This window comes from Rhopilema esculentum, chromosome 9 (genome assembly GCF_057945365.1).
Source record: "Rhopilema esculentum isolate cy_ngs chromosome 9, ASM5794536v1, whole genome shotgun sequence".
NCBI classification, from domain to species: domain Eukaryota; kingdom Metazoa; phylum Cnidaria; class Scyphozoa; order Rhizostomeae; family Rhizostomatidae; genus Rhopilema; species Rhopilema esculentum.
Window position 1 is genome coordinate 8,369,514 of NC_142823.1, and position 27,501 is coordinate 8,397,014.

Consider the following 27,501-nt stretch of genomic DNA (forward strand, 5'->3'; position numbering starts at 1 on the left):
TTGAGGCAATTTGTCCACTTGACTCGCCCTCTTGACCCATGACTGACTCGTCACTGACGACTGTATGTGACAAATCCACCACCAGGGCCTCCGAAATATTACGCCATTTCTTTCTTTACGTGTGCCTAATATTATGAACTTTCAAAGTATATAAACAACAGGTCTAGTGACTTGTCAAAATTTATAGATTTTTAGCTACGCCTAGAATATTTCTAGATAATTCTACCATTTTCGACCTTGACCTGTGACCTTCCTGAAAGCGGACAGAGGCCAAAACACCTTGCTTTTCCTGCAGATCATAACAAACAGGCCGACACTAATGAGGTATTAGCCGACACATACACTGCAAGATACGGAGTGGGTGAAAAATACAAACTTTGATCTCCCAACTTCCGCTTGTGCATTATCTAATGCAAAGGCGCACAGGGCGAGATTTATATTGAGCAAAGTGCGACTCGTGCCACTTTGCTGTAGCCTGCGCAAAGACTCCAAGCATCTTACCATAACTATAAGATACTTGATTCTGGTAACTTTCCCTATCCAAACCAAAGGCGAAGCCAAGAAAATATTTTTGAGGGATAAAAGAGTGTTTTCTGCCGCCAAAAAGGGCGTGTCTCACCTTGGATGTGGTCAAAAGATAAATACCCTTATATGTTTACAGAAATGTTGATACATTACAATTGTTGCAAAAAGGTCCCAGGGTGGGTGCAAAAATAACTTCTTTTGCTCGGCAAAAATCCTTAATGAGCCGACGGACAAATTGTAATAGACCAGGCGGAGAATGGGGGTAGGATCCCCCCTCGGGAAAGCAACTCTAATTAGGCGGGTTTGAGTAATTTTAGGGGGCTGATTCCGAAAATCGATGCTATACGGGCAAGTTGGGGGGCCTTCAGCCTCTATTTCATGCCAAATTCTCGTTGTCAATCAAAATAGAGCAAGTTGCTTTTTAAGGGTCCACCCTTCGGTGAAGTATCTAAAATTCTTTGGATTTAGAAATTTCAGGATGCTGATTCCAAAATTCGATATTATAAGTACGTATAAGGGGGCGTTTGGCCTCATTTCTATGTTTAAATCTCGTTTTCACACGAAAAGGACAGAAGTGGCTTGATAAGATTCCTCCCATTGTGGGTTATTGTGGTGTACTGATTCTAAAAAAATAATGTTTTAAGGTCTTTTGGGGGTCTTTTTGGCTCCACTTCATAACAAAGTATCGTACATTGCATCACATCACAGTACACCAAATTGTAAGACCTAATCTGAAAGCAAATGAAACTGCAATGCCTGTGATTCATGTTTGTTGTTGGTATGTCTCAAGATCCTCAGATTGTTTTTGTGAAATGGTGATTGCGATCAACATTTCAGCTAAATGAACTTGTATCGTTCACTATGAATCGATAAATGACTAGAGACGACTATGACATGATTATTGCAGTTTTAGAAACCGATTTGAAAGCTAAAGAGTTTCTGAAGTCTTAAAAAATGCTATTTAGATTACACCAAGATTATTCGACAAAGAGCCTCTACAGTAACATCTACTGACGACGACGATGAAACATTTTGTAACTTTGATGCAGTACCGTAGTTGATTGAAAATGATATTCTTGAAGGTCAGCAGTGCTTGTCAATGGAGACCATCATGGTAGAGTACAATGGAACAGTTGGAAGCAAACAGACCCGATATAATCTGAAAGAGCTTTCGAAGATATATGGAGATAATAAGTTTTTGTCCAGGTGCAGCTCCAAATACCGCAAGTCGTTATAAGTAAGGAATGTCTTCATGCTCCAATACTATCCAAAAAATCCGGCTTCCTTCAAGAGTTCATGGTAAAAAGAGCTGCTTTTATCTTGAGAGAACTGATATTGATATTCGTCGATGATACATTGTCTCTTTCTTGGCCTCCAACTGTTGAAAGCTTTGGATCTAGAAAAGCACCACAATATCCCAAATTGTTGGAAGTGTTTTTTAAAGCGTTATTATCATCAAAAGAAAGCCATCACAATTCTAGTGAAAGAGTTAATCGTCTTGCTGGTTCACTTAGCCAAGATGTTGTGCATGCGGTATCAAAGAGAAAGTTATTGACTCCAAAGCATGCTTCACATTCTTACTGGTAAAAAGCAGCCAATCACAGTTTTGGCCAGATTGAGCCATTGCATAGCATTGCAGTCCAGACATGATAGTTCCTCGCAATTTTATTAATTTTCTACAGAATGGAGAAAACAGAACCATGCACATTAATTCAAAGAGCGATAAAAGAAGCCAAAAGTTAGTTACAAGGAAAGACCATCCTCTTTTCCAACAAAAACAACCGCACTGAAGTGACGGAAGATGAAGTTGTCATAGATGAGAGAATGAAGAGCAATCACGAAGAAGCTGATAGGAATGGTGATTCTGTCAGATCACCTTCCGGGAATATCAATGTCCTATCCCTCTTTTTTTCCCTTGATTTTGCGGGAATTCAAGTATTGATAGACAACGGAACGGGTCTAAATAGGAAAATTGTAATTGTAGCGTCTTCAACACCGTGACATTAAGAAACGAGGAGAGCACTAATCGGTCTTCTTGCCTTTTCAGGAAATGACTATGTTTCTATTTTTTTGAAAAGGGAAAATAGCTTTTTAGAGACAAATGGCAAAAAGATAGATTACCTGAATATATTTACGAATCTGGGGTCCACGCTTCAAGTACCCGAAAAAGTTGAGAGGAGATTGGAAAAGTTTATAAACGTTTTTTATGGAAACGAAAGGGTGCAAACGGTACACGACGCGAGGAAGAAAGTGTCTTTGCAGAAATTTACGAATGAAAAGAAAATAACCGATTTAAGCTTGCTGCCACCTTGAATTTAAAGCTCAGAATCAGCGATCAAATCGCTTAATGGTGGATATGGACAACCCAGCTAATCATGGATGGGGTGAAAGCTGATCAGTTGTTTGGAGTGATGTATGCTACCCAGCTGATGTCACAGAGCTGCTGAATAACGAAATTGTGTCTACCGATGATAACGACAGGGCAAATCTAATTGACAGCAATGATAGAGAAAACGATTTTAATGAAGATATCATTGATTTGTACAATGCATCATTATAATAAATTCATAAAATGATGATTATAGTATAGTTGAATTTTATAGCGGCTAATGCTCAAGAGCGTTTTTTGAATACGAGACTTTGTTATGAAGTGGAGCCAAAAAGACCCTCAAAAGGCCTTAAATCTTACATAAGTTGCTTGTATTTGCTTGTTGAGTGGAAATTTAATCCATATTGAGGAATCTTAATCCATCTTGAGGGAAAAACTGTTGATCGCTGTTCATAAAGATTCCCATCATCTAAAATTTTTTAAAAGGAGCCGACAATTAAGATAAAATATTGCTCACGTAACGAACATTTTGGCGCGCAAGGTAGTTAAAATTTTCTTGTTGGATTGGAAGGTTGACAAAAAATCGTAGTTAAAGAATGAGTGAATCAGAATTTGCAAGATTTAAGCAGTGGATGGCACAAAGACATCAGGAAGAGCAAAGGTAAGATATCAGTTAAATTTTTGAAAATAATCATTTCAAATTGTGAAAATTCCGAAAGGATATATGATAAGTTCTGCCAATTCCAAATTCGATTCATTTCACAATATAAACGTACGGGACAAGTAACCTAGTTTGTTTTTCTTAGAAATGAAGATCCGGATATTCTGTATGAAGAAGTTGAAGAAACAGCGACGCCACAGTTGCGAACAACAACAGAAGGCCCACCAAAGAAATGTTCAAGGAATTTTTGACCTTCTTTATGACCAAAGAATAAATTTATCGATGCTGCTGCAGCCTTTCTTCTTCTTTCTTCTTTCTTGGTAATCGTTTTTCGAAAAACTTTTGAGATATTTTTCATTAGTGCAAAGAATTTGGACGGTAAAAAGTTCGGACTACAAAATGATTTCGGGCTGTAAAAATTTCGGATGCATCTACTGTCCGAAAATATAAATGTCCGAAATTTTTGGCGTTTAATGTATTACAAAGTCGGAAACTGAAAGATTTCGTGTTTGGCGTTTGATTGGCCAATTAGGACACTGAAGTAGGTTGGAAATGAAAAATCACTACGCTCTTCTCCTATGTAATCGAAAACAAATCATCAATACATAAGACACGACTGAGATCCAATCGGTCTTGAAAACATCAGCGACAAAGATGAAGTTGATGATGATAATGATTGGTGCTGATTAGAAATGATTGGTGATTATCATGATGATTGTTGCAAAGTTATATTGCAAAGGAATAAAGGAAAGGAGAAATGTTGTAAATACTGAATGAAATAAACCAATTCATGGATGCTTCAGAAAAAAAACGAAAAGAGAACGTTGCGGTGCTTAGTGGAAAGAAGAGAGTGAAACAGTTGGCTGGGTCCGTATAATATGTTGACTGACTGCCAACTCGCCACACTCGCCACACAAACTTTTGGTGATGGCCTAAAATCAAAAATTTGCATAATTTATTGCGATAGAGACTCTAGCTATCAGCAAAATACTCTTTAATATTTTCACAAACATAATACATGGCTTGAAGAATATTCTAAGATAAAACTTTCACAATCTGGTAGACAGACCTGATAATTCATCAAAGCCAACCAACTAAAAGGTTTGAAATCACTTGGAATATTAATCAAAAATATTTCAAGATGTTTTTCGACTTTTGCTAATACTTAAATCAATCATTGAATCTTTTGTTCACGATACTGAAAAATCAGAGGCCAGTACAGAACCATCTTACTTAAGAAAAATGTTTTGGCCCAGAAAATGTGAATTAATAATTATAATTTCTACATTTAACGTTGATCTATTTACGAAATCTGATTTGTTATTTATTAATCATATTTTCTACGTTTTAAACTTCTGAAATCAGCGCCTCAGGGTAATACCAGATTTGACAGTGGAATGCCGAAGCCAGGAGATAGGCGCAACGGGACATAATGTGGGTGGATGTCAACAAGGAGTACGGTTGCAGAGAAATCATAGGCAAACCCTACCTACCCATTAGGTGGGAAAATCGACTGAAAAGATAGCGGGGGTGTAACTACTATTGCTCCTAGGAGCTCGTGTCCTGGCAAAAGTTATAAAAAATCCTTTGTTCTGCAATGAACAACTCCTTTTCATTCTATCGTACTCGTAAAATAGTGCCCTAATAGTTCTGCTGTTCCTACGGTACATGGTAGTGTCAATCATCTAGCACTCATCCACCACCAGTGAGGCCTTTTTAATCCTACGAACGCATCCTTCTTTTTAGGAAGGGGTCTACAGAAATAAACATCAACATCTTTTAAACACTGGATCGAAGGCGTAATGCTGACTGATTTCAGATGGGCATAGAAAGATGAAAAACAACAAATCCAAACATTACAAAATCTAAATGTACGCAGTTCGTTATTTACCGTCCCATTGACTAAGAACGCCATTATTGAATATTAAACTACAGTTCGGATGAGGTAGAGGCTTGTCGTGGAGATGAGGCTCGTTTGCTATGTCTTGGTTTGGTAGACTTTCCTGCAGATGAGCAAAACAAAATTGTATGTTACCCGGCCAGGAAAGCAACTGGCCTGTATATAGACATAAAATTGTTTCAGAAGCCTGGGAACAGAGTGTCTTTGCAAAGGTCATGGGGTGAGTTAGCTTAGCCGACGGGTGTATCGCTCTTTCCAAAAACCATGAGATATTTTTTAAAACAATTTGGATTTTAACGAGTTTCCGCGGATTTTTCTCGAAAAAAAAGAATTTTTGCCAAAAGCGAGTTTTCCATGGAGTGATGGTAAGCCCCTCGAGGCTTATCATCATCCAAAAATTTTCTTTATGATGTGGTAAGAAAATTGTATTGTTTTATTTCTATGTTGGTTTTAAGCCTCGAGGCACTATTCATCTAACTTCCTAAGTAAAAACCTTAACTAGCTTTGATTAATATTAACTTGCGTAGATTGAGCTCAACATCTGTAACAGTTACGGGTGTGACGTGAAAAAATAGAAGAATTGAAACAGCAGTCAATAATGAATTACCTGGTTTTGGGCAATGAAGTCCAGAAGCTCGAGACTCAGCTGGCGGCTAGAACTTAGCATCTTTTCGAGGCTAGAATACAATAACACAAAAATGGTACTGCAAAAAGGACTTAAGGACTTAAAATAGAAAATCAACTAGTGATAGAATAATTCTTACTAAAAATAATTTCTATTCATCTGCTGTAGTCAAATATGAATTATAATCACTTGCAATTTAACCAATTTAAAAATCAAGAATTCTCTAGCTTGCTTATGCAATGATCTAGTCATTCTACCAGTCCCACTTACAATCATTAGCAAAATTAAAAGTATGTTCTGACGTTTTAAACTCTGAAGAGTGTCAGACGAAAAGCTTTAGTTTACTAAATGTTTGCTTTTTTCAAAGCCATTTTCAAGTTTTGTACCACCAAAAGATTAATTAAAAGTTTCTTTGGATGTTGAAAAATCAGAATTAAAATCAGAATAAAAAACAAAACAACTCTAACGAAATAAATTAATTAAACGCTAAAGAAAGGGATTAAAAGCAGCAAGGGAAACGTAATTAATAAAAAAACAAAAAAATTAGATCATCAAAAGTATCAAATGAAAAACATCGGTCAATATGCCTGTCGAATTTTACTTGTTATATTTGCCAATCTTTTCAAATGAAGGTTCAAACTAGCTATCTAAGTACGACTTTCGGACTGTGAAATTTCAAAACGGCGAAAGTTTTTAAGCATTTAACTGCTTACGTTACTTCAAACCAAGTTTGAAATCATTCTTTATCTATTAATTTAGTCAATTCGTAGAATTAACTACGCAATTAGTCTTGATAAACTTTTGATAACACTGAAGAAGAGGCCTCGATAATCGGCAGCACTTAACAGCAGCATCGAGATCTGACAATAAATGTAAAGTTGAAATTACTGTTTACCAGTCTGCCTTTGAATATTTGATGCAGTATAAGCAGAGCTGTACACGCTTATAGCGTATAGAACAGGACGGTTTTAAGTTGCACTAAAGTTGTTTGCTGCAAGTTTCACGATTCATGCAATCACCATGCAACTGTTGCATGAAAATAAGATTAGCAACTTCGAACTGTTTTGTTTTATACGTTCTATACACTGGATAGGCGCGTAATTATACTGTCGATATCCTTATCTAAAGTGAGGAGAGCAATATCCTAATCTGAAAGATGCAAATTGAAATAACTGAAAATGAAACAATTAGAACAGCGGTAGAAAGAAATAAAATGACTTAAGATCAAATAAACTTGACCCTAAAAGGCAAATGGCAAGAATCCTTGCACAGCTTCCAAAAATGAATGCGCAATGAAAAGTCAAAAGAACTCTTCTTGTTTTCATGATGAGAATAGAGCCCCGGGAAGTCAGATAACCACTAGTCAAAAAGGGATTTATGCAAGCAAAGGAACAAGATTATTTGACTTGGAATCTGATTAGTACCCTGAAGAGTCTAGACGTTTATGATTGAATTTCTTGATAAAATTGTGATAAATGACCCCTAGCACCATAGGTTTGGATGACATTTAAATCTTATTCACGAAAAGAGTGTAGCTCGTACACGGATCTATATTTCAGTTTATGAACATCCACATCAAGTGCCCATCCACATTACAAGTTATCAGGTATACCCGCACCTAATGAAATTTTCATGGATATTTCAAAGGACAAAGTCTTAATCTTTACTGCTGGTAAAATGAGGTCATACCCTCCTTTATCTTTCTTTTGTTGAGATCAATGTCTATTGGAGACAATTTTATCTTCGGAATTACTAGCTTTAATAGCTGTGGCACTAAGATATCAAGTCCAACACAGAGAGGGTGTAAAATCAGATATTTAACGTTGCAGCCCTTTTCTGCTCGACCTGAATCCTTACCCATGTACAAAGTGTGGAGCATTAGTAACGTCAGTAATTTCAACGTTACTAACGATGGCCTGATAGCTTTGCCTTCGACTCGTAAAATTCATATTGAATAGCTGGCCAAGCAAACCACTTACCGAAGACTAATCCAAACAGAATGTTTGTTAAAAAAGCTGATTATGCGATTAAAAATAATCTCCACTGCGAATCTAAACATAACGTAAGATGCTGGAGATAAAAACGAGACGATTAATCAGTCTAGCATTATTCCTGAGAATCAACCATACCACCGGGTTTGAAAATAAATTGCAGTAAAAGGTGGTCTTGGTACAGAAAAATCAACCAAAATTTTGCTGCATTTTGGGGCAGTCACTGTTCATAAACAGCCTTGTTAAACTTGGCGGCCATACCATTCACAAAGAATCTTTCTGCCATTTCCTTACAAAGGAATAATTCGCTTTCCATCAATCCTTTCAAAACAAACCTAAGGCAAGCATAAGTCGAGGATTTATTATTTTCATTACCAAAATAGTTGAATCATTGAAATGGAAAATAAGTTAGTCCTGATATACAAAGGACTCATTAAAAGTTTAACCAGTGCAATTGTAAGCAAAATTGGAACAATTTCTTAGGCAGACATATTTGGACTGCCCCTTGATCCTAGACCTCGCGAGAGGGGAGGAATGGTCCCCGGACGGGGAAATTTTTGAGACCAAGTGATTCCGGTCAATTTTGGGGTGCAGAGTCCGAAAATTGTTGATATACAGGCATTGGGTGGGGCCTTCAGTCTCGTTTTCACGATTAAAATCTCGTTTTGAATGTGAAAAATGATATGTGCACGGTTGCTGCGTATAACAAGGAAAATTTTGATGAATAAGGACGACTTAATTTTGGGTATTTGACCTCGTAAATGAGCGGAGTATTTGACCTCGTTTTCAAGATAAAAGTCTCATTTTGGTGAAAAACGTCCCGTCACTTTGACTGTTCCGGTGGGTGTAGCAAAAACAATAGAATTTTTATGAATTAAGTAACATCTTATTAGTTTGCAGTGTAAATCTGTTGTAATACGAAGATTATAGACATACAATTTCCATGATAAAATGTAATTCCTTGTTTTGTTTTTTTGGTTTATGATAACATGTACACCTACAACACCACACCTGAGAAACAGAACAATATTTCCAAGTCTATCTAGGATGGAGAAGGAGGGATACAAAATTTCAACTTACTCTCGGTCTTTATCCGACGTTTATGCTCAGAAGAGTGAGGGACGGAAAGTACTTACATGTGCTATGTTTCCGGTATTTCGTGCCATTGTTTCCGGTAACGGAAACTCTATTCACCCTCCAGATATCAATGACAACGGCGAAGAGTAATCGTGTTAAGAATGCAACTATTGCTTCTAAAATAACCAAAAAATATAAAGAATATGAAAGAATTGACTTGACATCAACGTTATTATATCTATAGACAACTGATCCTACCTTTTGGGTCGACAAAGTCCTTTTGAAGATAGCTGAAAAAGAAAGGAAAACAAAATAAGCAAGATTCCGAGCTGAGTGCAGAGGAAAGAACTGCATTATCGTTGCTATCGAAACTGGTCAACCCAACATGCACTTCGTCAAAATGTGAGAGAGCTGCTAATGGCTGAATGAAATATTTCAAGCTTTCAATGGCTAGCAGCTCGATGACCACATGTACTAGATAACACCATGGCTTAAACAGTATAATAACATGTTGAGCGAGTTAAACGAAAATGAATTTAACAAAAACCCATGCATTTGAATTTGGAACAACAAAAATAGCAAATATTTTGGGGCTTCGGGAAACAGAGGGAACAAGCTTTATTCTTATTAAAAGAAACAATGGCCAATTGCCTTAAACGATGTACCGCAGTTGATCAATTAACCACCCAGGCGCTTAGTAAAACTTCTCGTTTTTAGAGAGGGCAACAATTGGACGGCGTTTATTAGAGAGAGGGCGTTAAATATATCAAATAAGGTACCAGGACTAAAGGGGCTATTTCCCCTTTGTTACACTGTTAAAAGAAGTGACAAGATAGCAACAAACCTTTGAGCAAATCTCTTCATTCAAAACGTCATCGAACAACGGAACTCCGTACGTCACATGTAGTGGCACCCAATGCTGGTCCTCCGCAACGTTATCGCATGACGTCACATTCGGAATCTTATCCCTCGAGGGGCTCATTGGTGGTGTTTCGAACCAGTGTCCGTTAACTAGGCTTTTATCGCGATTAAGGGGCTCTAAACCACTGTCTTTACTTTTGCTAGATTTTTCACATGCATCACTTATCTCTAAAATCTCCTCTGTACACTTCCCATCTTTAGACAGTGTCTCGCCAGAATTGGAACCATTTTCTATTTCACTTGGGTCCTGCATGTCTTCAACATTGCTACCTTCGCTTTCAGCAGCTTTCATAGTCAACCCATCGTCCCCATCACATTCCGATTCGTAGTCATAAGATGCGAGTGTCGTAATATTCGGCATTTGTCGTAACTTCGCCCGTTTTCGCGCAGCGATGTTCAACAGGGTTATATATCCGCAGGACGTATTTAAGTCTAAACATTCATCTAAAGATCGGACGATTTCGCACCATCGGTTGCTCGTTTTGCCTCCATCTAGAGAGAAATAGATAAAAAATAAGCACCATAGGTCAGAAAAATTTGGTAGATCTTGTATCTATGCAAAGCAGCAAAAAACAGAAATCCCTAAAAGAATCTTAAATAAAAAAGGTTCAATTTGACATAAAAAACAAACCTTCAGCAGTTTAGAAAAACCTTTCATAGAAACAGATAATACAAAAGGAAAAAAGAAATGGTCTCTGCCTATTGCCGGGAGGAAATGGCAGGTATTAAATTTTTTGGCATCAGCAAAGAAATCATAAATGACGTGCGGTATCTCCAAAAACGGTTTGCTAGTGGGAAAACAATACCAGGTATTAGAAGCAGTCATCACTACATTCCGCGGGATGCTAAATTACAATTTCACAGATTCTAATTCAATGTTGTGTCCCAAAACATTGTGACCACAATTACGAAGAAAGGATAATTTACCTCCTTTAAGTGTATCGTCGTTCACTGGAAACGAGACATTCTCAATATCACCTTCACCATAAAGTCCATGACCCTTGAAAAGAAATTTTGCAAAATTAGAAAAACTCAAGAACTGGCATTCTTATAAGCAAAATTAAGCGGAATTGGATCCCCATCTTTGGTTCGTGAGAGTAAAAAGTGTTATTATACCCTATAACAGTTGGCCTGTGAGATGAAAATTAATTTCAGTATTTCAGATATTTCGACTGTACAAAAATTAAGGAACGATTGAACAAATTTGTCATCAAAAACTGCAAAATTTATAAGCATGTATTATATTTCATAACCTAAGGAGAAATTGCCTTCCATATTATGAATAAAGATAATATAATATAAATAATAAATAATTTGTTTAAAGTTGGCGTACTAAATGAACGGCTGATAGCTATAAAGAAGCTAATTAAGGCCAACTATCTATAAAGAGTTAGTATGAAATAAAAATATATGATACAATATTAAAAAGGTTTAAGGTATAATGTTCTAAATAAAACCTAACCCATCAATAAATTTTTTACACAATCTACAGTCGCATTCTATAGGGTGTGCTCTTAATTCTTTTTTAAATGTTGCCAATGATTGGGACTCTCTTATACTGTGAGGTAGTGTTTGCCACAGTTTTTGACCTAAATATCTCACAGTTTCTATACCATAAGAAGTTGTCCTGGCTTTTGGAATGCAAAGATTATTTTTAGTTCGCAAATCATAATGTACATTTCTTGTTTCAAAAATCTCACTCATGAAACTAGGGTTCAGGTTATGTTTGGTTTTGTATATTTCTATCATCAAGTACTGTAGATTGCGTTGGTGAATTGATACTGCATTATCCAAAGTCAGCAATGCTTCGTAGTCAGCATGACTGTCTTTATAAACAATTCTGAGTGCTCTTTCGTGGATTTTATTTACTTTAGCATTCAGACATCTGTCATGGAACATCCAAATTAGGGGGCAGTAGCTAAACTGAGCTTTTATGTAGCTGTTCATAAGGAGACGCAGTTTATCAGAACCCATAAATGGCGAAACTCTAGCAAGAGCATGCAGTTTTTGGCTGGCTCTTTTGCATAAATTTGAGACGTGACTTTTGAAATTAAGATTTTTATCTATTATCACCCCTAGCAGTTTCTCTTCAGAGCTTTCTTCAACAATGGCCACACCGATTTTGATCTTAAAGTCATCTTGATTTGTTCCAAAAGTAAGAAGATGACATTTCCCTGCATTCAATTTCATAAAGTTTTCTGGAAACCATTTTGATAAAATAAGAGCATCAGTTTCTAGCCGTTCTAAAACTTTATCTCATTGACAGTCAGCTGCAAAAATCGTAGTATCATCAGCAAAGTTACATACTGCAGTATCAGTTACCATTAAGAATAAATCATTAATATATAAATTAAATAGAAGAGGCCCAAGGACTGATCCTTGTGGTACACCTGCAAAGGTTTCTCGCCAAGTGCTGAATGAACCATTTAATTTTACCCTTTGTCTTCTACCGGACAGGTAATTATAAATCAATAATTATAAAAGAGACCGTGCAATTTAAAGTAGTTAGCATAAATTTTCACTATACGGCATAGCAAGCTTGGAATCACGATGCCAGACATACCTGAACTAAAACGGGCGAATGCGACAAAGCATCGTTGAGTGACATTAGAACATTCGATGTTGGTACAACAGCCGGATCGTGTCCCCACGTCGTAATCTGGAGTCTTTCAAAGTTCTGAAGGTTCAATAATAAACTGTAAGATGTTAAAACTATGTTACTTAATTGTTTTATATCCATATGTACTGAGTTCGCGTACTGTTTTAGACTACAGAGAAAAATCATTATTGTGTAGTGTCAAAATAAGATTTTGCAATTTTGCTTCATATGGTAGGAAAAATGATAAAATTTGATCTCCAAATTGAGTTATTTCTAAATGCATGATTTCCATGATACAACGATCAGCCACTGGAGAAGAGGCAATCGTCTTTAAGTTCTACGCTGGTCTACTGTGATTAAATCACTGGTTAGTTTAAAGAATCGTCAAGGATCACAAAGAGGTGCATCCCCGTCTTTTGCGATACTCTGAAGGGCGTGACCATGCACCCCATAGCTGTCGATATAAGTGAAGTACAACAATGAAGTAAATTTGCACTTATTTCATGAATATGTTTAGACGTTTCAAAAAATCTTGTCTACAATAATTCGTGAAGTTACTTTGTTGGTTGAAGAGGCACATTATACATAAAATTAAGAACTTAAATTATTGAGCAGAAATTTGAGACTTGAAAAAATTCTAAACCTGTTTCTAAAGTTAATCTTCAAACACATTAAATAAAAAGGGAAAAGTAGAGAATATTCATGTAAACATTCTAGATACCGTAAATCACTAAAAAGAAACCAGAAATTTAGCAAAAATATCGAAAACAGAAAAAGGATTTCACAACAAGAAATTTACGCACCCGAAAAATTTTCGGTAGCTTTTTTAATCGAGTTCCTTTTACCAAAAGCATAGAAGGTGGTCCATTTTTTATTTTGGAATAAAGAAACAATTTGAACCAGACTGAATTAATCTGAAAGAAAAATTGATTTATGAGATGAGCAGTGTTTAAGGGTAAAGGAAGCTAAATCGAATGATGCACAGCAATAGCATAAAACTCTAAATATATGAAGAATTCTGGCTTTTACATTTACAAGTTTTATTCCACCTAGAACAGAAACAGGAAGATACAGGAGAATGCCAAAGATTTATGTTAAAACGAGTATAAATGACTTTTGTACCAGGCGTTACTACATTGTGACTACCGATCATCAATGAAAATCTTGAAAAGATCCAAAGGATAGGATACTGACAGCAAAATTTGATAATTCACAAATTTGAATCATTTTTTGAGACAGACAAACTCGGCTTCGCCAGAAAATATATTTTCCAAGAAAATATGGATACGTTGATACCAAGTTTTGTCAATTATGTGTTTCTTTTCTGTGCCAATTAAGATACAAATAAGTACCTCTGGGATTGCTGGGCCTAAATGCGGAGGAGAGCAACTTGCTAGTGGCCGGATTTCGTTGCTAAGCGGCGCCATGGAGATAAGCAAGCTGTATCGCTTGTTCAGTATCCTCGCACAAGCAGCGGGTTCGAGGCTGTTCATGCTTTCACAACGTAGCAAATCTACGACAAAAGAGACGATACAGAATCGCTGCCACGCGTAAGGACGGATTCATCGATATAGCATAACTACAAATTGGTAAAGAAAAGATGACATGAAGATGAAACAACAACTTTTATAAGCAAAATTTGAAAAAAATATGAAAATCGTTCTACAAAACAGTTGAATTCATCCAAAAAATGAGATACAATCACACAAGCATCGATGCGTTTATGAAGTCACTGTTCTTTGCTTCTAATTGTGAATTTGATGAGCCATGCCAAAACAACAGTAGACTATTCGGCTTGATACTTCACTGCACAACACAGCACATACAATCCACTAATGACAATTGGCATATGATGGCATTCAAATAACACCGCTACCTGATAAGTTGAAATCTTCCAGATTCAAAATAGCTTTTCTATCCTATATTCTTATCGCCTAATTGACAAACGCGTGCAAATTCTACTTTTGATTTCAATCCCAATCTAGATTAAAACGCATTAATCCAGGTCTATCTAATTCCATCAAAGCAACCTAAGCAACCTATGAGTAAGATTAGATAATCTAAATCGGGATGCTAAATTACAATTTCACAGATTCATATGCAATAAGGTAAGCAATCAAACAATCTAAATTACGATAAAAATCATTCACAGAACAGTTTAATCCACAGTGATCTTACCCAGAGCTAACATGTTTCCATTTTCCTCTTCGCAGCCGAGTTCCTTGTTATTTCGTAGAAACTGGATCGTGCTTTTTAAAACAACAGCGTGATCAAAATATCGCCTTGCTTCACCTTCAGCCACGTTCTCAACCTGAGGAATTAAGGAATTCGCATATCACGTCAAATGCCTTAAAAAAGAAGTTTACAAGACATTTATGCTGAGGGTGAAGGCCCTGCAAAGGGGGGCTCTTTTTAGAACTTTTTACCTGCATGGCGCATTTACACCATACACTATTTATTTTATTCTAGATGATAGGGCATCGTGTGAACTAACATTGACATTATATCGTAACATATCGCATTGTGTTGTATTGCATCTTATCATACCGTATTGTATTGTATTGTATTGTATTGTATTGTATCGTATTGCATCGTATTATATCGTATTGTATCGTATTGCATCGTATTGCATCGTATTGTATCGTATTATATCGTATTGTATCGTATTGCATCGTATTGTATCGCATTATATCGTATTGTATCGTATTGCATCGTATTGTATCGTATTGTATCGTAGTGTATTATATTTCATCATATTGGATTCGAATTGTATCATATTGTATCACATTGTATCGTATGTTATCATATTGCACTGTATTGTATCGAAACGTATTGTTTCGTAGACTTGAAAATAAAAATAAGAGCAAGACGAAACAGCGTTGAAAACAGAGAAAATTGAAAATAAGATTAGTGGTTTATAAAATACAATGAATACCGCGTTTTAAATTTGGGATTTAGATTTAAATCAGTATACTACACTTGATACAAACACAAGTCAGATTCAACCGAAATATGAAAAGCTGCCTTCACTATAAATTTGTCCAACCTAAATGCACAGTTTGAGTTCGAGTTTAATAGACAGAAAACATACTTAGAGTAGAGTGTATTAATCACAAACGATACAATAACCACTCATTTGCGAAGATCTACAAATAAAGGAAACCCCCAAAATCTTTCCAGTTGCTACAGCCTTATGTTCGTGATAGACAACAGAAATCTCACTCCTAGTATCACAAAGTAACAGATTTCTGCCATATGGGAGTTTCTTGCAGTTTTATTTTTTATTTTCATATTTGACTATGCGAATATATATTTCTAGAAAGGTAACACCCGTCGTAACTTTGAGATAGCAATCTAAGGAACACATGAAGCAAAAGATCTGTGTACAATATGCAATAACTCAAATTATAAAATCTGATTCCTATCTTAATTTTCTGTGTACACCAGCGCTTCTCAATGATTTACCTTTTCAAGCTCTTGTAGTAGGCTGTCCATTGACTCGTCAGTTAGTTTGCCAACTTCGAACATTGTAACTGAGTGTCTCTTAAGACCCTGGAAAGCAGTACACAATTATTAGCAGAAAACATCCCGGATACACTAGAAAAATCAAGAGAGAGTACAGATAAGGAACATCATTGGCTGCACGTCATACTCACCATAGAATGTACCCAGAACTTTGTAATCAACTCATTGTAGTCAACAAACTCCGTTGCATGTATGACAAATAACCAAACTAATGGCCTATCAAGGTTTGCTGTCTGGGAAATCGGGCTTATGCATAAGAAGGGTTATCTGACTTTGTTGCAATAATTAACTGCATATGAGCATTAACACAGCGCCTTTCAAAACAAATATCATTTCAAGGAACTTCTTAGTCATGAACAGATGCAAACTGTAAAGTGGACTTAATCAAAGTTCAAATAAGCGAACAAGAAGTTACTACACTCTACTACACTCGTGTTTGGAGGCCACAACAGGGAAAAGAATGAAAACTAAGCAAGACATACTGAACAACAACTATAGAATGAAGCCTTGAGAAGTTGCTATGGAAGTTACAATATAAATTAACAAAGAGTGGAATTACCTGCGATAGGTTTCCCATCATGAGAAACGCAGTAAGAGTTGAGTCGAATAAAAACGCGATTCTTTTCCCAGGTGTTGAAGAATCTAAAATAACGAGAAAAATGCTGATCAAAATTGTTTCAGAGTTCATTTCACGTGGGGTGTTGTAGAATTTGATTTCACTAGGAGTGCTTAATTTAGCTTATTTGTATTATTCTCATTTGGGTATCAATTGTCATGGTATTTAAGTCCTTATGCGCTTCTTTGATGCCATTGGAAATAGCAGAGAAGAAGGAGTTCTGTAGTTTGGGCTTTAGCACGAATGTGTGGGTCCCTTGAATCAGATGGGTGTATTTAATTGCTTTAAGTCGGGCTTACCATGTCTGTTTGATATGCTGTTTCCACTCTGTTCTCTTCTCACGTCCCTCCCTCCCCTTTTGATATCAAGCACAGTGTGTTTCTTCAAATCGTTGATTGTTAGTTCTACTGTTCTCTTAGGGGGTAAGGACCTATTTACGTCACAGGATTCTTTTCAGTTCCTGTTGTTCTTTTTGTTCAGGAAAGACTCGGCTCTTAATTCAGTCGTGTTTTCTCTTCCCCTCTCATATCTTAGGAATCTAAGATGGGACTGGTGCATCGGCTCCCTGGTAGGGAAACTGAACTTTTCTTGTCCATTCGCTGCCCATAACTTTAAGCTGCTTGTACTTGAGTCTATTAAGCTATATCAACGGTTAGGTTTTTGTATGGGTTGGGTGAAGCAACTTATGCCGATGCACCAACAATCCAACGTTGCTTCCTGTGATGAGGGTATGTAGCCTCAAAAAGACATGATGTGATGAGGGGTGTGGCAATGTCTTCTGAGAGAGCTATTTGATTTCAATCGATGGAGTTCTTTTGTTGATGTTTTCCCCAGAGTAAGAAATTAACGTCAAAATTGGCAAAACATCCAACTGAAAGTCCTTTAGGTAGTCTGCCCCCATTGTTCTCGGAATCTCTTTTCATGGCCACGATAATCATGCATCATTGGTTTAATGCACAAATAACCAATCAGAATGAAGAACCAACATAGTCTACTCTTCCTGAAAAGTCGCCGCGAATTTTGTTTTGGTGTCAAATGTCTAAGTCAATTTTAAATGATATAAAGATTAGGGACTTGTTGTGGTGTTCACCCACAATAACTATTGTCGGATGCTAAAAAGGCTGAAGAAGAGCCTCTTTTAAGGCGAGACTTTCAAGCAAGAATTAGCCAATCACGGAGGGAATAGACTGCTTTTAACTGAAAACAGAAAGGTGGTGTCACCATACAAAACAGGGTTGAACTTGGGAGAGAGGTGGGTTACGAGAAGCAGCATACGAGGTTAAATACTTTATTGGTCTGTTACATATTGTACGTGTGTATAGAGCAGGACGATTTTGGATTGCAATAAAGAAATGCCAGCAGAAAATGCAGAAGAAGACGATGAAGGGCAAATAGCGAGAAAAAGTTAAGGAAAACGATACTTAACAAAAAAATCGCAGGCAAATTAGGAAAGAAAAACGCAATTATTTTACTTTCAACAAGTAGCAGACACCTAGGGGGCGAGGCCACGACCCCCAATATTTTGGAGGACAATGGTCTTTTGTTCTTAAGCAATGGGAAATGTGACATCATCTTGTCAAAACAATAGGCTTGACCCTCTCCCCCTAATAGTTGACCAAGTGTCCGCTTCTCCTTTCAACTCTAAAGCGATATATTCTAATTCGCATTCTAAAGTTGCTTTTTCAATCGGTTTCAAGAATTACCGAGAATAAAACTGCCTTTGCAGAAAGCCCATTACAGTAAACAAAGTTTATCCTGACCTGGAGACAAAACAGTGGATATTTCATTGTCCGAAGTCATATCTGTTGTGGAAGATGAAGCTGATATTGGGGTCTGGGTACCAGAGCGATCCGAGTTTTTGGAAACAACGTCAATGAGAAGGTCCGCTTGGCTTCCTCCAAAGCTGAGGAAAATTATACAATGAATACAAAGAAATCACAAGACAGATGTTAAAGATCAAATAATGGAAGTTTGTGTGAAAGCTGTCAGGCAGGTTTTTTTTAAACTTTCAAAATCGATAGATTTTTTCAAAGGTTGAGAATCGAAAGTCAAAATACACCATTAGGAGAGAATTAGAAAAATTATGCCTGCCAAAGCAATACTGAAAATAGTTCTAGAAAACTGAGGTGTCAGGTAACGCAATACCCAATAAAAAGGTTGTCACCGTAAAAGGACAAATACAAAGCGATAGTAATATTTAGGCCATAGTTGGATTCGTACTTTGCTATTGGCGCTAGGCTACTTATACTTTATACTAATAAAATTGTGTAGCAGAATAGCGTAAACATATGACAACGAAATATAAAAATAAGTTTTATAAGTTTTGCTGTCAAAGTAAAGGAGGCATTTCCAGGGAATAACTAGACAATTAATAGGTGAATACCTTCTGAGAACGGGTTGGGTGATGTCGTTCCAAGAAGGATCCAATTTACTGGAATCGAGGTCGACATTCTTCTTTCGTGCGAGGCCAAGACGACAGAATACAGCAACAGCTTGCTGTGAAAGTAAAATGAAACTTTGGAGGAGCTTAAGGAGGTTAAACCTTTTATCGCAAAACTGATCGAGAAAAAAACAAATCTAGAGAAAAGATGTAAGAAAATATACTCACCTTGACCAGATTAATATCAATTTCTAGAACTTGCGCGAGCTTAAAAAGAAGAGAACTGGCATGAGTTGTATGTATGTTTGTGTAACAGAAATGGGCAAAACTTGATTGGGGACACTTTAACTAATGCTGGCTAGGCTGTGCAGTGAAACATACATATGATAGACATTTGTGAGACCAGAGTAATGACCAATGTGGGGAGGTGTACATGTTAGGGGGCGTCCTTCGTTAAGATGTCTCTTGTTAGGGGGCGTCCTTCGTAGTAAGATGTTCCTTGTAGGGAGATGTCTATTGTAGGGAGGTGAACATGTTAGGGGGCGTCCCTTGACGAGGGGCGTCTATTGTAGGGAGGCATCCATTGTAGGGAGGCGTCCGTTGTAGGGAAGTGTCCGTTGTAGGGGACGTCTGTGTAAACGATCAAACCTTGATCAAATGTATTGTTTTTACTTCAGAGAAGAAAATATTTGTCAGTTGTTTCGACGTGTTCGTTGATTGGATGTAAAGGAGGTCTCAATGTACTTCAAACAAAAAGCGGCAAAAAGATGGCGTCCTAAATTAGTACAAAGATATTTGAAGGATTCTTCAACACATCTCTCAACTTCATTAAGTAGTAAGTAGTTTAACAATAGTTCGCATCAAACCTGGCGGTATCTAGCCACAATCAGCTAAGGAACATACCTCTGATATTTTCGTTTGCTCGTCAATAGACACAAAAATTTTGTATAGCATTGTTTCCATATAGTCACCAAGCACACGGTTCATCACAAAGTTTTCCAAGGGTGGAACTGTGTGGAAGAAAAAGCCACAGTGAGATGCTTGTAGGCCTATAATGGGGTCGTTGGAAGAAATCCTCCGACATTTGTAAAAGCATGAGAATTTCCACAGCAATGGATAAAACGGGCAGTGACTTGGGATCTTTCACAGGGATGTTCCATAGGGATTAACTTGCTGTCATTTGTTAACAATAACTAAACCCAAGAGGCAGACTCAACTTGCATTGTATTACCATCGTATTCCCAAATGGGTTTCTTGCTATGTGTCATCATCGTCAAAAGTGTGCATATTGCAATGCTAAGCAACAAGTGCATATGTAATGTAGTCATTGAACTGAGATTAGCTCGAAATAGACACATGTGCAGTCAAAGAGAGAGCGACGAATGAGAAGGTTGAATGGCAAAGGTTGAATGGCAAAGGTTAAATGGCAAAGGTTGAATGGCAAAGGTTGAATGGCAAAGGTTAACGGAGAAATTGACAAAAATTTGTAGCGCTGAAGACAAAATTCACCACAGGGAGAGTTGAGAACCCAGCATGGTTGAATGGTTGATAAACATATTAAAGGACATGGCAAAGGGATTTATAGGTAAAAGTTAGAATGCTACCTTCCACTTGACTAAAGCCATAGAATTAAAACGGTGAGTTAATGTTTTGTTATTACCTTTTTATTCAGTTTTTACTGTACACAATTACAACTTTTATAGCTTACTTTGGTAAATTTAGACTAACTTAGTACTATTTAAACGCCTTTGAATTAACTAAAACTTGTATGACTGGATAGGTACCTCTTGCTTTTTTCATTTAAAAAGCCAATATAATTACTTTGCCATAAAGAGCTACCGCCTATAGAATTACACAACGAATGTCTTAACAAATACAGCATCAAATATGAGGCAACAGTAACAGCCAAAGCACTGATTTCACGCCCTCCAACATTGCCCCTGCACACGTGCAAAGCGTTTACAACAGACGTTCATCACTATTTTAATTGAAAAACGAAATAGAATATACTCCTTAAACCTTTAAACTAGCATTACATAAAATTCAATGTAATATCAAATTGTTGGGGGATGGGGCTAAAAAGGGGTGGGGAAATATGTTTGCCAAAAACTGAGAACGGCAGTGGGGGAGGAAATCCGTATTGCCAGAATCAGGAGCAAACAAGCGCATTTTTTTTAATATTGAAAATACTTACAACAATACTAAAGCAGGTTACTGAAGCAGATTGAGAAGAAAAATTTATGGCGGTATTTTATCGAGATTTGAAGCAATTTGACGAGCGAAATACTTACCAACAATTGTGTCATCGTCTTCGACAAAGATGTTGAAATATATGAGTCCTTTGTTATAAAGACCTGTATAAAAGATTCTCTTGTGAAATTGTATTGTAAATAATTTGAGGAAAATAGAAATTTTGACCAAAAGTGGCAACCATTGAAAAACATGTAATTTGCTTGAACTGAGATAAATAGAATTAGTTTGTTATTTTAATTGTTTATAAAAAAGAATGTAAAATGCAGTTTTATTTAGTGATGCCGTGGTTGATCAAGATGAATACGAAATAATGACAATTGCACTAACCTGATATAACTTCCTTGTTAATTTTGCCACAAATCCCTGGTCCCTCGTCGATTAATTTATCAACAACGCTGTGTTCTATAGCTGTGCACATCTGGAAAAATTAACAAAGCTCGATTAACACTTTAATATGAAGTGGAACATAAATTAGATGTAAGATATTTTCAAAATGGGAATTGAAGGGTTCCGTTTGTACTGCATACAAAAGAGCTTGGGGGGAGATTCCATCTAAGACTATTCTTTGTCCATCCCCCGGAGCCAAACAGCCTGAGGAATCTTAAAGATAAACTAACCAGGGCCTAACTTCAGAACAAGGGATTGGGAATTTTACATAAAGAGTATTGTTCTCTGTGTTGTAAATCTCATATAACAGATTAATAAAAACGTATTACTTAAATTTAAGTTATCCTTAACAATATACAAACCTTAATGTCATCTTCTGTTATAAAGCCAATACAAACTTTCCACCAGGGCTGTATGACTTTTTGAGTGACTGGCTTTGTTGGCAATAGCTCCCTAGCAGGTTTGCGTCGAAAAAATCTCTAGAAAAGGGAACGTGAAGCTTAGTCATACATAATGGCAAAGTGAATGCATGATACCAGCCCAAACCTTTGAAAGAAAATGGGGTTCGGTATGCCAATTTTAACACAGTGGCAGGGGCGGACACTTGGACAAATATTGGGGGGGGGCAAGCCTATTGTTTTAATAAGATGATGTCACATTTCTCATTGTTTTAGAACAAAAGACTATTGTCCTCTAAAGTATTGGGGGGGGGGCGGTCACCCCCCTCACCCCCCCCCCCCCCCCAAGTATCTGTCACTGCAGTGGTATATACTTCTCTTTCAATTGGTGTTAGATGGATGACTTCAATTTGAAGTAATTTTGTAATTGCTGGTTTAGGGTTTCCAAATAGCCTATTGCTTAAATATTGGCAGGTAGACTAAAGGTGCATGATATTGCAATGTATAACAGAATGAAAAAGTTAGTTAAAAAGGCTAATATAAATGAGTGATAAACATTGTCTCAAAAATGTATCAATTTCTTTAATAAAATTAATGAATTTACAAACCTTAGATGACTTGCATTGGTTGATTATTTCAATGTACTGGTTTCTTCCAATACCAAGAAGTCTCAGGCCTAGGATATATAACAAAGAAAAATTATCAGATCATATCTAAAATAAGAATGCATATTCAATATATATATAACAGAGAAACAGTATCAGATCTTATCTTAAATAAAAAACCAAAGCTGCATTCAATTGATTTTTTGAAGAATTCAGCATTATAAAACTAAATGCTTGACTTTATACACAAACAGGCTACTGACTTCAAAAATGGGTCTTTGAAAACACAAAAACTAAACACGCTATAAGGTAAAAATAAACATAATGTTGATAGAAAGAAAGTATTCATAATATCTTAAGACAAAAATGGAGACAAAAGAGAAGTTCAATATCTATTACGATATCTTGATCAGAAAAAGGGAATATTGGTAAGTGCTTGTGAGCAAAGTGGCAAAACAAGAAAACATGGCACAGTTTTGTTTGCTTACTCTACTGGTGTAGCCTCTATGAGGCAACATATGAAATCCAAGATGTATTTAGTTAATTAGCAAAAATAAGCGAAAAAGCAGTAATAACTTTTTTAAAGGTATTTAATGAGAAAGTTATAAGTTACTCACAATCAGCAGCAGTGAAATTTGGAAGTGAATCATAACTTTTCTCTTGGGATATGATGTTCAACATCATGTCACAGTAATATGCAAATGGTGTGATTCTCAGACCTTCCACAACAACATCTGATATGTGGTATGGGTAAAGCTGGAACAAAACAGTTCATAATAGCAGTAAGCACAACCAGTGACTAACTGTCCAGAACTTTTAACTACATTTGTTCGGATAAAATTCATTTTCCCCCTTCTAAAAATAATTATTTAAAACAGTAATGTATTTAAATAAAAAATTTGGTGTTATTATGACATACTTCCAAAACATAGGGACACATTTGAATGTAAGAATCCACTTTCTGTCTCTGTGCATTGGGTACTTGTATAGTTTCATTTAAAACTGAAAAATTAAACTTAAAAGTTCATTCATACCATAAGATGTTGACGGCTGTATGTAACCAATTCTTCATAGTATTTTCTTTCATCTCTTTTAACATGGCGAACTAATATGGAGTAAAGTGCACATGATATTTTGGGGATTGTTCTTACATAATCTGGTGTACCTATAGCTCAATATAGGTAAATCAATAAATACCTACAATAAATTAATCCAACTTTTACAAAACTGAAATAACATTTTTAACTCTATCCCTGCCTGTTAACAAGAACTGTTTTAACTAAATTTGTCATAAGTATCCATTTGACAAAAGATGGTCAGTCATATACAACATTTGCTCCCAATGTTCTATTTAATTTTGAAACTATTTCTAAAAAGGTTGCAAGTTTATACTACTGTGTTGCTCTAAAAAGGCTGCCAGTTCATTTCGTTTCATTTCATCCAATCAAAATTTAAGTTATCTATCTAAGATATCTATGGCAGCTAAAAATAGGCAAAACTTAAACGAAAAACTTATAATATTACTTACAACCAATTCAATCAGGGCCTATTTTAAAGAAATTTTTCAAGACCACACTTTAAGAAAAAAAGGCTGTATATGAAGCATGGAATTTCAAAATATTGACCGTTGCGGTAGAAAGCGTTTTTCTTTGTTCATGTAAAACAAAAATCTTCAACATAACATGATTACAAATATGTTTCTATTATAGCCTATTCTTTATGGACTCCAACAGTAACAGTAACATTTCTAGAAGCTCTATAATTGATATGTATCTTAATATTGAAGGACAGGCTGAACCAAAAAATTTGAAAAGCGGGGGGCTCTAATAAGAGCAGGGAATCAGATTTTTGAAAAAATAATAATGGGGGGAGTCCATTTATCGGGGTCTTAGAGTAAGCTGATCAGTTTCAATTATTTCAGGTTTCAGAAATCGACATCAGGTTTGCCTTTTTTATTTTTTCTGATCTTTCTCTCTTTGTAGGCATCATCTGCTTCCGGAAATACTTTAAGGAACCATTCTTGCACCTTTGCTTTCGATACAGAATGTTCCCGTTGTTGCTTTTTGTTTATCCAAAACAAAGAAGCTGAATTCTAAGGTCAAATTATGATTTGCTTGGCATGTTTTGAGACACATACAGATAACTTAACATCGTTTGCGGAGACAGGGAGGCAGGGTCATTTGTTTTTATTTTGTTGTATGTGCTGATCAAACGTTCAACGTCTGCAGAATGTGGCTTAGCTGCTACGATCCTTGCAAGGGCTGTTTGAATTACCATATACTCATCATAGCTAACATGAAAAACCCCATTCCACAATTTTGAATTTCCAAGACCACATTTAGGATTTCCAAGACCACAAAATGTGGGAAAAACCACACTAAAATAGGCCCTGAATTCAATGTTAAGTTTGTAGCTTAGTATACCTGGAAAGAACTCAGATGAGCTTTCTGGCTAGGTGCCCGTTGTCATTGCTTAGCTCACATTCAGCAATAATTAGATGAATACAATTTTTTTGTTTTTATTAACTTAAAACACTAACATGAGTTCTAAGAAAAAGGGAAAAACAGAAAAAGAATATACATACAAAAGCTGTTTTATTGTAATAAAACATGGTTATTGGAGTTAGATTTCAGGTATTTAAAACGTTTGCTCTTTCTCTACAACTTTAGCCCTCATCCCTTAGCTACAGTTTTTCATTTTGATTTGCTTTCAATTGACTCTGTTCTTTTAAAGTATCTATACAAATATGTAACAGTGCTGCAAATTAATCATCATCCACTTTGATCTGCAATAAGATTGATGAACACAAACACAAAGTTGATTATTTTTGTGTTGCATTACAACTGGAGAAACCTTGGATACTAATCAGCAAAAGCACTTCATACCTAAATTTCCTTTGTACCTCAGCTGATTCTTCACACTGTATTCTATAACACATTTGTCATAGTGCTTTGGGTTGTTTCCCAGTGTCTGAAGTAGAAATAAAAAAGGAATATAAATTGAAAACAATTGGTACAAGATATAAAAATTTAGGTATACAAATCTTGAGCTCTCTCGTGTTTCAGTTGCAACTATCCTAAGTCCTTTAACAAGCCACGAGGGCTTATTTTGCAAGAATAATTTGACGTTGGGGCTTTTTCGAAGGTGGGTGCTTACTTAACACAGCAGCCTGGTCAGTATGCTTAAAAATGCAGATATATTTCGATTGCCTATTGCTGTTGAGGCATGTCACAGCCAATGGGGGCTTAATGCTAAATTCTTTTTGCAAATGCAAAAAGTTTCCTAAAATAACTTTTTTAGTCTATGTTTTAAACTTTTATTTGCAAATTTCATATATCTGTAATTAGATCCTCTTTTTTTTCCTAATTTTAAATTGTAATTTATTTGATGGCAAAATTATACATTCATACATACATACAAATATACGAAGTGTTTGTAGCTAAAATAACCACAAAATTTGCCAATTTTTCCTTGTTGTAAAAGGCCAAAAGCCAATAATCACTAAATAAATTGCCTATTGTGGATATTTCAACTCGAAGTTCATGAAAAATAAAAGTCATTTTGTTGCTGAGAAGTTCCATTGCCAAGGGTTGTTTGTGTTTCAGTGCGTTGACATTATCGAAATTTCATACAAACTTTGATCAACGATTTTTGATCAGTCAAAACAGAGTCTTGAGCATTCGGATTGGGAAATAAAATAATGATGAAAACCATAATTAAGCAACATACAAGATCGGTTGAAAGGGTACTGAATGCACCCAGAATTTAGTAAGTCTTTTCTTTACAATCAGATATCGACCAACCAAGGCCTAAAAAAGCTCGCACGAAATCTCACACGAACCTGCTTGATGCTTTGCGGTAGCTTCGTCCATTGGCAGTTTTGCTTAATGTGAGTTTCTACCTCTGCGTTTAGCATGATGATCTTTTGTTTGTTCCTTCAAAACAATAATGCTACATGGCTATTTGCAACTATCCTTCAGCATTAAGCTTCTGAATCTGCCACCATTTTAAAACAGGGGAACAACATAGCGAATGTGTCAAGCCAGGTATCTTCTTCCAGTTTACCCGCGGGACACCCGCGTCGGCGTAGGATTTGGGACTATGGTGAAGTGGACTCATTTGAACGTGAACGCGCGATAAATGACCGAAGGAGGACATGACGTTTATGTGCAGGGTTTCTATATCTGTAGGGGGCTTACGTGAGACGTTTCGGTCGAAAATTTCTAGAGATTCCTTTGTAAATTTGCAAAAACTTTCTCACAAAAACGAAATTTTTTGAATTATTGTCTCTCAGAGTCAGGGCCTCCGACGAAAGCCCTTCCCCCCACTTTTTTGCAAAACAATAGAGTTTTTAAAAGTCGTTAATTGTGATTGTTAAAATCTCCCTTGCCCCCCTACCCCCCCCCCACTTTCAAACCTGCGTCTGAGCCAATGAGAGTGTCACTTATTTAATAACAACTATTTAATAACAGTAATACTATTTAATAACATGTCCGTCACAGTGCTGAGGAGAGGAGGGGTCAGGGGGGTCGCTGACCCGGGGGCCCTTGGCTTTAGGGGCCCATAAATAATAACTCATTTGAAAAAAATTCTAAATAATAATCCAGCCGCTCCATCAACATCAACATAGCATAATATAAGAGACAATAATGACAAAGGTCTATGAAGTTGCTGCCTGCCTCAGTGCTGCCTGCCTCAGTATTAAATAT

General features: G+C 36.4%; 1 protein-coding gene and 1 long non-coding RNA gene across 2 annotated transcripts; one reads left to right on the forward strand and one right to left on the reverse strand.

The window, feature by feature from the left end:
* Window positions 1–2,374: 2,374 nt before the first annotated feature.
* Window positions 2,375–5,520, forward strand: LOC148959587 (uncharacterized). Its single transcript, XR_016144001.1, has 2 exons — window positions 2,375–3,515; window positions 3,661–5,520. It is a non-coding gene; the product is annotated as an uncharacterized LOC148959587 (long non-coding RNA).
* LOC135688860 (protein FAM91A1) lies at window positions 4,495–26,827 on the reverse strand. Its single transcript, XM_065205898.2, has 23 exons — window positions 26,634–26,827; window positions 25,678–25,762; window positions 23,827–23,897; window positions 23,410–23,548; window positions 22,796–22,863; window positions 22,152–22,268; window positions 21,730–21,820; window positions 21,441–21,503; window positions 20,053–20,159; window positions 19,378–19,416; window positions 19,153–19,265; window positions 18,530–18,672; window positions 16,713–16,795; window positions 16,094–16,180; window positions 14,807–14,939; window positions 13,981–14,141; window positions 13,432–13,542; window positions 12,593–12,706; window positions 10,957–11,029; window positions 9,953–10,521; window positions 9,367–9,398; window positions 6,023–6,092; window positions 4,495–5,518 (listed from the first exon to the last, which is right to left on the reverse strand). Exons 1-23 carry the CDS (start codon window positions 26,706–26,708, stop codon window positions 5,399–5,401), a joined length of 2,664 nt encoding a protein of 887 aa, XP_065061970.2. The 5' UTR covers window positions 26,709–26,827; the 3' UTR covers window positions 4,495–5,398.
* Between the last annotated feature and the right edge of the window lie 674 nt (window positions 26,828–27,501).

What these genes read in the sequence shown, in the direction of transcription:
- LOC135688860 (XM_065205898.2), bottom strand. Translation starts at nt 26,708, where the DNA reads ATGCTAAACGCAGAGGTAGAAACTCACATTAAGCAAAACTGCCAATGG. An exon ending in ACAGCCGTCAACATCTTATG is followed by an intron (nt 23,549 to 23,826) that starts GTATGAATGAAC and finishes GTTTTGTTCCAG; the next exon opens with CTTTACCCATACCACATATC. An exon ending in AGCTACCGAAAATTTTTCGG is followed by an intron (nt 12,707 to 13,431) that starts GTGCGTAAATTT and finishes TTGAACCTTCAG; the next exon opens with AACTTTGAAAGACTCCAGAT.